Source organism: Leptonychotes weddellii, chromosome 10, assembly GCF_054177405.1.
Source record: "Leptonychotes weddellii isolate Sample4059 chromosome 10, ASM5417740v2, whole genome shotgun sequence".
Lineage (NCBI taxonomy): Eukaryota > Metazoa > Chordata > Mammalia > Carnivora > Phocidae > Leptonychotes > Leptonychotes weddellii.
In genome coordinates, this window is record NC_138378.1 from 90,632,992 (window position 1) to 90,645,340 (window position 12,349).

At 40.3% G+C, this 12,349-nt stretch overlaps 1 protein-coding gene across 4 annotated transcripts in view; it reads right to left on the bottom strand.

The window, feature by feature from the left end:
* The window catches only part of ACOXL (acyl-CoA oxidase like), a 346,122-nt gene that overhangs the window by 94,566 nt on the left and 239,207 nt on the right, over positions 1-12,349 (bottom strand). For all 4 annotated transcript variants that reach the window (XM_081796794.1, XM_081796796.1, XM_081796795.1 and 1 more), the window contains one exon: positions 11,090-11,201. In XM_081796794.1, coding sequence (XP_081652920.1) covers positions 11,090-11,201 — 112 coding nt within the window. The remainder of the gene's footprint in view (positions 1-11,089; positions 11,202-12,349) is intronic.

Here is a 12,349-nt window from a genome sequence, read left to right on the forward strand (position 1 = left end):
TATGGGCTAGCAATTCTGAAACTACTTACTGTGTATACGAAGGAAGATCAAATAAGTAAGAACATACTAAACAATGAAAGCCATGTTTCTCACTTTCTCAGAGAAAGAAGTTACAAATAGGAAAGAGGGAAGGCTAGAATGAACCTTGTGGTTTTGGATTGGAATCAGAGCTAATAGTATAAACTCGTGGTTTCTAATATACACACATACAGGTCTGTGTGAGAATGTGGGAGTTAGTAAACATACATTTATTTCCTAGCTTAGAACAGCTAGAAGTAGTGACACCCCAGCAATAATTAGCACACCCAGCAACCTGATACTGGTTTTTAAACACCATTTTCCAATAAAAGGAAGCAGGGATTCTTGGGAAAATGATTGTAGGTCTGCTGGCAGGGAAAATACAAGATATGATACATTTTGTGGTACCAGAAAATAAGGAAGTGCTTACCCAAAAAAAAAAAAAAGAATAGAGACATATCAAAGGGACATAGAGGGTAAACTAAAGGAGCTCTCAATGGCCAAAACTGGAACAATTTGAGCAAGAAAATAAATAATGATAGTATTGGATTGTAGCCCAAACATAGAATAAATATCTGTGAGTCCACACTGATACAAATAATAATTAATTGAATAAATAAGTAGTTGCAGGAGAAGAGACAGCTCTTGGTTCTAATTAACTAATGTAATTGAGATGAGGGAAATCCCCACTAGGCAAACACCATAGTTTTAATTGTTTCCAGGAAGATTTATAAATGGATACTAAAAATAGTGGGTAAAAGCTTATTCGGAAAATAAGGGGAAAAACAGGATATTTGCATCATCAAATATCAGTCTAATCTTTGGTCTTGGTGACTGTGTTACCTTGAAGAAAGCACTAACCTTCTTCATCCTCAGACTGCCTCTCTGTAAACGAGTGGGTTTGACTCGTTCACCCTGAGGAACCCTTCCGGCTTTCACACTCCAAAAGAAATGACTGCACCCCCCATGTAGTACTCAGGAATACTATTTCTTTTTCCTTTCTTTTCTCTTCACGTCCCTTTCCTGCTTTCCTTTCCATTCCCTCCCTATAATAGGTTTCCGTAGGAAGAGAATTTTTTTCTATGAGAGAAAGGTGGAGAAAGTCAGAAGAGAGGGGAAAAGAGAAAATGCAACTGGATTGCTAAAGGGTGGAGAAGAAAGTAAGAGAGGAAAACATCACAGAACATAAACATTTCCTATGACCAGCAACAACAAAGAGGGAAGTGCCAAGCTAAGGATTGGGAGCATTGTACACCTGGGAAGCAGGCACAGCCAGCCTCAGATCTTCCTGCCTGTCCACTCTGGGGTCTCTCCAGACCAACATCTAGCCCTGCCTCAGCCATCGGGTATAGCTTACTGTGAAGCAGCAGTTACCATTTCCCTTTCTCTGGAGTTGCAGGACTTTAAGCCTTATCTCTCACTGAGAAATGGGAACATGTTCCCCACAAGAGGAATTTCAGGCACCAGTCAGCAGAAAGAGAGCCACGCTTTTGCAAACGTGGCCTTTGCATAGGCAGCACCCACATTCCAAAAATACAAAGGGCCCTCCATCAGATTGTCCTGGTCTTTTGATCATTTTCCCAACCCAACTTGACCACAGGAGTAAGAAGATGCATCAATATCGATGCAAAGTATGAACTCAGGAAATTTGGTTTCTAATCCTGTTTCCTCTCTTTGATGATCTGTCTTTGGAACAAAGCTCTTGGCATTTGTGTGCCATGAGATCTTTAGTAAAACATCTGCTATTCAGGCCACTGTATTGGCTTTTAGAAATGTAACAAACACAGCCCAGCTGCTCTTACCTCTGTTCCTGTCTCCACCCTCAAACTCTCAGAGAGGTACAAGCAAAGCAGCACCAGAGTTTTTCCTCTCTCTAGGTTTGTCGACAATGGCATTTCCAAGACCCTCTCTGGACCTACCAGCTACCCAATGACCAAAGCTCTTGAAGATCCTGGCTGATGGAGATTATGACAGCCCCATCTCCAGGATGTGGCATGTGTGGGCCATCCAATAACCAACTCAGCTCTCATTTTTCACAGACAAGGACTCAGAGAAGCTTTCAAAACCCAACCTGGTGACCTGAGCAAAGATGCTATCAGTCTAAAATTATAACAAACAAAAGAGCTGGCATCATCTGTTAGAAAGTACTAGCAGAAGTACTCTGTTACAGAAGTACTCTGGCTTTATGATGTTTTAAAGATCTAAATTAAGAGCTTTAAAGCCACACACACACACACACACAGAGTCAGGTGGAACCCTGACCACAACAATAAAAACTGTAGACAGCTTTCTAGACAGAAAGTTCTAGAAAGTTACATCTCTGATAACCTTATTTCCAGCCTCCACCAATTCTTCTCCATCCAAATCTCAAATTCCGAATAAGGAAAAATAACTTAGGGTAGTTGTTTCCAAGTTAGTTTACTGCCCCTAGATTTTGAGGATGATTCATAATGTTCATTTGCAAACCACTTCCCTTTTCCTTTCGACTCAGCCTTGCAGAGCAGTGTAGGGCACCGTGAATCAAATTTTTAAAATTACTCTTCCCCAGGTGATTCTTATATACCCCGAAGTGGGGTATCTACTAGCATGGTGAAAGAAGGTTACAGGTGCTAAGAGATAGAACATGAATCAGCCCCCAGTTAACTAGGACTATCATCCCATCTGGATTCTCATCCTTTTACCCGCCCAATTTTTCTTATGCACATTTGGAAATAAACAATGATTTGTTAAACATATTGACTACTGAGGGTTTATATTTCCTCCATAGATTTTTCTCCATACAATGACAGAAGTCCTTAATGGAATATTCTCGAAAACAAGCCATTGTTTATTGGTTTATTTTTTCTTCCTACTAATGGGAAAATGATGCAGCAATCCTGATGAGCAAGATTTGCAGCATGATTTTGGAAAATTAGAGAAGTGGGGCTTCAAGGGAAGCTGTGGGGCTGTTCTCCCTCCATAGTCACCAACACACTGAAGGATATTTCCTGGCCCCATTTTCAGTTTAATTCTGGGTACACGAAAGAAGGCAAAGCATTATCAGACAATAGTACAGGCTTATTCTTTCGTGAGGACATGTGGTCTTGACCCTCCAGCTCTGAATGTGAACTACTAGTCCCGTAACACTTGTGCTCCAGGGTAGGAGGCAGATAGGCTATCTAATGTGAGGAGAAGGGTTGGCCAAGTAACTCTAAAATAAAATGTGCATTTGAAGAAAATTCAAGAGCATTACTGAAAAATTAAGAAGAAAAGCAGATTTCTGAAGCCCACTCATGTTTTTACCCTTTTAAAAGATTCTGAACCAAATCACGTGGTTATTTCTACAAGATCTTTGCATCCTAGATGAAATCACCCACCTTTGGACATGTCCAAAGACTACTCTCCAGGCTCCATGTGGATCAGATGTTCAAATTGCTGAACAGATTGTTCAATATAGGTAGACATAAGCCAACATACAGCTAGCTATCTAAATAAACAGCTGAGTCAAAAATACAAACCAAGATTTATAAGTCAATATTCTTTCCTCTAAACTTGTAGGTTTTGTCATAATTTAGCACTTAACTTATTTTATTTTGCCTTGGGCTAAAACTAGTGGACTTATCCCAAGGCAGACACGTATCTTAATAATCTTTTTGGTCTTTACATGCCTAAGCCCTAGAAAACAGTTCTGCTCAATAAATATTTAAATTGGCCATTAAAATGGTTACATTAATGATAGTAACTAAGGTAATTAACATGAGTGCAAGGTTTATCATTTTTCAAAAATTCTTCTTCTTTTATTTTTTTTTAACATATTCTACCTTATTCCATCCTTGCAACAAGTTTCTATTATGCCACTCTTATTATCTCAAATATATAGATATAGAAGCAGAGGCTCAGAAGCAGTAAAATATATTTGTCTGATTCTAAAACCTTTGTAGTTCTTCGCCACACCAGATGCCTAATTTTTTTGTGTGTTCAGAAAACACACGTGTGTGTGCAAAGGTTTTCTTTTCTCAAAATTAGAAAATCAATACTAGTGAGCAATTTGTTCTCTTGTAGAGAACAATTATAAGCAAAAAAAAAAAAAAAGAAGTTCTGAAAATTTAGTAAGTACCAGAAAGCGTTTAATATCATGTCAATAATGGAATAGAAAGTAGGTATTTTACAGTGGACCTATTTTTCTAATGTCAGTAAAATAAAAAAAAATAAAAAGAAGATGCCAGACTCTCAAATCCTGAAGATAAAAAAGTTAGAAAGTTGGAGAAATAAAGTGTTAGAAAAATGAGTGTAGAGAAATGTGGGCCTGGGGAAGTACAATCTGGTTCAACATTTGTAGAGAACAATGTGGCAGTATGTAAAGTCTAAAAACTGCACGCTGTTAAGAATGTTCCTTGTGGCGGGCGCCTGGGTGGCTCAGTCCGTTAAGCGTCTGCCTTCAGCTCAGGTCATGATCCCAGGGTTCTGGGATCGAGCCCCGCATCGGGCTCCCTGCTCTGCGGGGAGCCTGCTTCTCCCTCTCCCACTCCCCCTGCTTATGTTCCCTCTCTCGCTGTGTCTCTCTCTGTCAAATAAATAAATAAAATCTTAAAAAAAAAAAAAAAAAGAATGTTCCTTGTGGCACTGTCTATAATAACTGAGAAACAAGAAGCATCAGAATATTGCACAATCATGCTCTTATCGACACAGAAAGAATGCTGTTTTATATTATTAAATGGAAATATTGATTAAAGACATTATAATCTCCTTTCGTATCTTGTTCCAAAAAAACGTGTCTATCAATACCAAAACTATTCAACAATTTTTGCTTTCAGATGCTATATTAGTTATCTATTGCTGTGCAACAAATTATCTCCAAATTTAGCATCTTAAAACAAATAACTTTTGTTATCTGACATGGTTTCTGAGGGTTGGGAATCTGGGCATGTCTTGATTGGGTGTTTCTGGCTCAGGCTCTCAAGTCAAGTTGTTGACTGCCCTAGTCCTTGGTATCTCTGAAGACTGGAATAGGGCTGGAGGAGACACCTCTATGCTCATTTACATAGTTTTTGGCAAGACGGTTCAGTTCTTTGCCACATGGGCCACTCATGACATGGCTTCCCCCAGAGTGAGGGCGAGACAGAGAGACAGAAACTAAGACAGAAGCCACAGTGTCTTCATAATGCAATCTCAGAAAAGACATACCATTATTTCTGCTGTATTCTATTCATTACACCAACCAGCCCTGGCACAATGTATAAGGATGTGACTAGCAGGAGGCAGGGATCCTTGAAGGTGAGCTTGGTTTCTATCACAGCCTATCCTTATCCCTTTCCAAGGTCCATAGAAATCTCATCCCATTACTGCAGTGATTCCAATTCCAGAATCACATCATCTAAGTCTAGGCTGGGTGCAGATTAGGTTCCCCAGATGTCATTCCTAAGTATAGTTCCTTTTGATTTGAAGGCTTTTAAGGGGACAAATTATCTGTCCCCTACATGACCAACATACAATCGTGGGATAAGATTGGATAACCATTATACATATTCTTGCTCAAAAGGGAAGAAAATGGGAGCAATAAAGGGGTCAGGGATCCATAGAAATTCTGAAATCCAGCTCAGCAAGTGTCAAAGAAAATTTTTTTTATTAAGATGCAGTCCTACCCATGTCCAGGAATTTTTATTCTCCATGGCCCTTGGCTCCACCCTCTGGGCTTGTGGTTCTTCCCTCTGAGGCATCTTTCCATTATCATGAAAGGTCCACATGTTTGTGACTGAGTCATTTTCTCAGCCTGCTCCCGGTTTGTAGAAGCTTGGTGGCTCAAGGTTCTATTCATTGTATGCTGTCTCTGTGCCTTTCAGCATAAGCTAAAAAATGTGGCTGATATAATTCTCTTAGAAACTTTATACATCTTCTGTGAATCTTTTGGTGGGTTCAGCCCATTAGACAAAAAAGTCCACATCCACAAATCTCTTTGAGATGGGCCTTTGGGGTATGGAGAAGGCTAGAGGTGCCCTTAAGCATCCTAGAAGCCCTACAGTTTGATTGAAAAGATCTGTGAGGCATACCCTTAATCTCTTCAGAGGGCCTTTTGCCTGACTGGAGCCTCATCTTTGATCTTTCTCAGCTCTTAAAGGATTTTACTCACATCTTTAGACCATGCATTCCTGAGAGTGCTCTGGTATCGTTGCTCTGAAGCCATTTTCTATGGTTCTTTTGGGTAGGATTATGTCTTCCAAAAAGATATATTGCAGCTCTAATCCCCAGTATCTGTGAATGCCACCTTATTTGGAAATAGGGTCTTTGCATGTGTAATCAAGTTAAGACGAGCTCATATTGGAGTAGGGTGAGCCTTAGTCCAGTATGGTTTCCTCACAGGAAGAAAAGAAGACAGAGACACACAGACTGAAGAATGCCTTGTGGTGACAGAAGCAGAGACTGGAGTGGTGGGAAGGCAAGCCAAGGGACACCAGTTGCCAAGAGCCAGCACTGTGGTACTTTGTTACAGCAGCCACAAGAAATGGATACAGTTACCATATGGAGAACTTGGGAATCTTCAAAACCACAGCAAGTCTCAGTTCCTCCATGTTAAACCCTGTTTCCTTCAGCTTCTCTCTGTCTTTTGGCATTTTACTGTAAGCAGCCATAAGCAAGCAGGCACTTTCAACACTTTGAGTTGATGAGGTACATTTTCTACTTTCCATGTAACTGCAGGCAAGAGTGTTGCTAAAGTTCTGCCCCTACATAGCTAGAATCTCCCTTCCTCCAGTTTCCAGTAATAATTACTCAAGTCCTGCAAGTCCTCACCCACAGCTTTAGCAAAGCTCAGAAGTCTTCTATGAACAATTTCTTCAAGGCATTTCAGGCTTCCGCTAAAATTCTTCTCAAAGCTCACCACCTAGTTTCAAGGCCACACCCACATTTTGAGTTTTTGTTTGAGTTTTGTTACATCATCACCTAGCTTGAGGTGCCCAAATCTGTGTTAGTTTACTGTGTAAACACGTTGCCCCCAGATTTAACAGATTAAAGCAAACACTCATTTTTCACACAGTTTCTGACAGTCAGGAACGCAGAAGCTGCTTAGCAGGGCAGTTGGGGTTCAGTGTAGCTGCAGGCCGCAAGTCGGCAAGCGACCCACTGCCCGGGTTTTGCAATCTCTGAGGCTCTGACCCCAGCTGATGGGTACACTTCCAGGCTCACTCATGTAGTTGTTTGTAGGAGGCTTCAGTTCCTTACTTCAGGGGCCTCTCCATAGGGCATGCTTATGACAAGGTTTCCCACACGATGGGTAATCCAAGAAAGAGAGAAAGAGCGTGCAACATGGAAGTCACCATGTTTTTTTAATCATCTCATCTCAGAGGGGACATGTTATCACTTCCGCTGTATGTCGCACAGACCAATTCTGGTACAATATGGGAAAGGACTTCACAATAGCAAGAGGTAAAGATTGCTGAGGGCTCTGTTGGAAGCTGGCTACCACAGATATCTGTTATTTGGCACGCAGAAGTTCACAGTTATGGTATAATCAATTTGGCTGTGTACTGTTTCATACTTTTGAATTTTTTTCAAAGATCAATATCACTAACTGTTATGAGGTGAATTGTGTGTACTCCAAGATTCATACTTGAAAGTCCCAATCTCCCGCACCTCAGATTGTAATCATATTCGGGAGATAAAGTCTTTAAAGAGGAGACTAAATTGAAAGGAAGCCATTAGGGTGGGGCCCTAATCCAGTCTGACTGGTATCCTTAGAAGAGGAAGAGACACCAGGCAGGGCATGCACAGAGGGAGAACCATGTGAAAAGACATTAAGAGGGCAGCCATTTGCAAGCCATGGAGAAAACCTCCGAGGAGACCAACCCTGTTGACACCTTGGTCTTGGACTTGTAGCCTCTAGAACTATGAGGAAATAAATTCCTATCATTTAAGCCCACCAATCTGTGGTATTTTGTTGTGGCAGCCCAAGCAGACTAATACACCAATCCTCTGAAAGATATCTGAAAATATCTTGCTATTGCCCAATCTGTGTGTTTTTTTTTTTAAATCATTTTTGTTCTTTTCTTTTTTTAAGATTTTTAAATTTATTTATTTGACAGATAGAGAGACAGCGAGAGAGGGAACACAAGCAGGGGGAGTGAGAGAGGGAGAAGCAGGCTTCCCGCAGAGCAAGGGAGCCCGAAGCAGGGCTCGATCCCACGACCCTGGGATCATGACCTGAGCTGAAGGCAGACGCTTAACGACTGAGCCACCCAAGCGCCCCTAAAAAAGTCATTTTTGTTCTGATTTATATAACTATATATCAATATATATACAGATTTTTTTCTATATAAAATGCATACGACTAGATTTGTTTCTAAACTGAGAGTCTATGATTTCATTAGGAGAACTGAAACTCTTTATTTTATAGGCCATTTTAAATCTAATGCTCTACATTTTAGAGGTGGAAGCTGGAGGGATTTCTGTCTCTCTAAGATGTAAATGTAGCAGAAGACACCTCTCCATGGCTTATTGTGGATTGAAGTTAGGGATCATATTGTAATGGAAAAGTTGTTTCCAAGGAATTACCAGATTAGTGCAGTTGAAGACCAAATTGTTAATCTTTCAGGGCCGGGGGAGGGGACTTGTACTTAGCCAGATTCGACAAGAGTCCAAGGGGATGTCATAATGAGCAGGACGCAGATTTTGGGTAGCAATCCTAAAGAAATTCTCAAACCAAGAAGCCCTCTTAAAACAGCCCTCCAGCCATGAGGTAGGCATATCTAAAGAAGCAGCACTGGAGAATCTCTGAGGCCTCTAAGAACAGGCTTTCTGATTTGTTCCTCGCTCTGCCTCTGATTACACAAACTTCTGGTAACTTATTTATCTCTGCTGTGTCTTCTCCAGCGATTCAGATAACAGGCATCCTGTGTTTGGTAATTTTGTTAACTTTTAGCATAATGAAATGCATTTTAACCTGTTTCTTTAATGATCAAGTCAGAACAAAACAATGTCTTTTGCCTACCCTGCAATTAAAGTAAGAAACTGAGCATGTTTTTACTCTAGCTTCTATCTTACCTTAAAATATATTATAAACCCAATCTATTATAGAACCAATGAGTCAAGTTTTTTTAATTCATCTTTTTCCCAAAAAGCATTTATAATAATTTTTTTATTTTTTAAAGATTTATTTATTTATTTGAGAGAGAGAGAGAGAGAGAGAGAATGAGTGGGGGAAAGGGCAGAGGGAGAGGGAGAGAGAATCTTAAGCAGACTCTCCATTGAGCCCAGAGCCTGACACTGGACTGGATCTCACGGTCCTGAGATCATGACCTGAGTCGAAATCAAGAGTCAGATGCTTAACCCAATGAGCCACGCAGGTGCCCCTGAACTTTGTAACCATTTTTTAAAAACACATACTTACTGGTTGGATTTAGGGGGACCACAAATCCTTTTATACCTTGACTTCCTTATGTTTGAGTTAATAGTTTTGATTTTTTAAAATGTCTTATATTTTTAAATTTTGAATAATTTTTAAGAAAGGCCAAATGAGTAAAATCGTTCCTGATTCTTAGGTATCTGAAAATATCATTCCACCACCTACACTCATGAATTAAATTTGGCTTGGAATAGTATGCTTGGATCATGAAGTTTCCCCTTTAGAGAAGGAGATACTACTCCATTTGGAGTTGGTGAATAAAGACTGAGGCTAGCCTTATTTTTTCCCCTTTATCGGTAAACTATTCTTTTGTGTCTGGGTGCTTATATGATAATCTCTTTATGCTAGATTTGCAGGCTATAGCCAAGTATGGATATTTTTTTCTATCAACATTTTGATTTTTTTATACTAAGGAAAATATTTTTCTATTATGTCTGCGATTTTTATTTCTGCTCCTCTTGTTCCAGCATTTTCAGGAAGATTTGTTACACATAGGTTGGATTTCTGCTATTTTCACTCTGTGTCTATCATCATCTCTTGCCATTTCATCTTTATCCTTTTCTTCCGCAGTCTAGGAAAGCTAGTTCACAGACTACATTTTATCCATTGTTAATTCTGCTCACTAGTGCATCTCTAGCATTTTTGCCTGTGATTACATCCTTCTCTTATTTTGACTGGCTCCATGTTTGACAAGGGCAGGTAGCTCAGAGTGACTAAACCCACTCGGATGTGCCCCTGGTGTCTGGCAGGGCCTCACCTCATACTTATACCTGAGGATGGACTGATTGGTACAACCCTGGCCCAGCCTCCAGGTAACTCATCAGTCTGGCTCTGTCCCACCAGCGTGCACTTTGACCACTTTCTGCTCCCAGAGCATTTCCTAAGAGAATACCCATCCTCATGTGCTATTCATCCTCTTCCCTTCTACTCGCTCTGTGGTTGTACTAGGAGGAGTGATCTTAGAGTCAGTATAAAAGAGATGAATTAAAGGGGGGGAGTTGCATGGGGCCCAATTCTGGGCCTCTTGCAACCTAATTCCCATGCAGAAGGGGAGCAGTGGCCTGCTTTCATGTTACAATAGCCCTGAACCCCTGAGTCTGGACAGAGAGTGGGATAAGTAAAACCTTCTCTCAGAGTCTTTTTGTCTATTCATACTGGGATTAGAAAATGAAACATATTGCCGAGGTGGGGGATGTTTTCCCACACCAGCCCCACTGGCACTTGGTAAATTTCCCTCTAGATTTCTATCAATGCTAATATAAGGTTTTATGTTTTTGCAGCATGTCATGGGTGTTTTAATAGGAAAGAGAGTGCATCTCAGGCTAATCGAATGGTTATTTTTTGTATATGCCTGATGTACCTTTTCCCCCCAAAGAACAATGTATTCATTATACACATAGATAATGATTTTTCAGTTCCAATAAGGGCTAAAAATTACTCCACTCATCAACTCCCATGGCAGCCCAATGATGGCTTGCCGGCAGAATTCTAAACGACAACACAAAGGGTTAAACAGTAGCATCAGGCCTGCAAAGCAACCAGGGCTGTCTTGTCATACAAATGCCCTGTAGGAACTCTAGCCATTTCCAGAAGCTTGTAATTACCCTGACTCATCCTCTACTACATTTAGCAGATCGTTCACCAGCAAGAATATGCCTTAAACACATGTCAAAAAGAAAAAACACAATGTATCTTTACCTTATAATAAATTCTGGCCACCAAACTCCGCTGAAGAACCCTTTCACGAAAATTCACTGCTTTCAACAGAAAGGCAAGATTATCGACTGTGTCCATGTTAAATGCCAGGAAGCTGAAGGAAAAACACAGTGACCATTATTATTATTTTGTCCTCACCAAAGAATTCCATGTGAAAAAAACAGACAGGGCCTGTTCTGTCAAAAAGAATTTTCTTCCAATAGAAAAGCAGTGTAAGTACAATTCAGCCCTTCACATCTCTCACTCACTATATTCATGCTTCCCTCACATCTCTCACTCGCTATATTCATGCTTCTTTCAGGATTTTTCTGATGAATGCTTGGCTTGAATTGATCCAATGTGGTTGTCCTTGTGGTATAAAGATAATTTGGGTTTCCTGCTTTTTTCATTTCCTATTGTATTATAGGTAGTTATTCAATATTTTATATAGTTTTTCTTCATTAAGATCTATATAATTTCCATCCACTGGGTTTATAATAATTTTCTCGACCATTGTTTGGCATTTGTTATAATAATGATTACAGATGAATATTAGTAACCAAATACATCCATCACAAAGTATTTGTCAATGAATATTATTTCTTAAATATATAATGTATCTGGACCTGTGCTTATTACTGCTGTGCCTTATTCAACAATCTCAGTAATTCTATGACGCAGATACCATAATTATTCAATGTATAGTTTGGGAAACTGGGGCTCAGCAAGTTTCAGCAACCTGCTCTAGGTCACATGGGCAGAACACGCTCAGGCTCAGCTTTTGTCTTGGGGACACCTGTATTTAAGGGAAAAGGAGCCCCAGAGGGCAATGAGAGGGCTGTGGGCAAGCGCAGGGTAGAGTGTTCTGCAGAGATAATGACTCTCTTCAGCAGGTAGTAAATTCCATCTTCCCCATCTGGCAATGAGGAAACTGAGGCATAGGGGAGTTAAGAGACTTAGGCACAAAGAGACTCAAAACACCTGAGTCTCCCTTAAAACCCTATGGGTTTTTCAATATGTGACTCTGCCTTTTGTGCTAATTTTGCACCCCTCCCACCCACCCTGCCCCATGAAACTTCCATTTAGATAGACAGCAAAGGGGTTAATTTACACTTCAGGTTTCCCATAGCTTAGCCACCCCTTTGCCCTCCCCTCGCCCCATATCCTTGGGAAGTAAGTTATCATAAAACCCAAATAACTTAGATGCTAATTAATTAAAATTAAATCCACAAGTAGCAGTTGTTGCTCAATCAGAAGCCACAA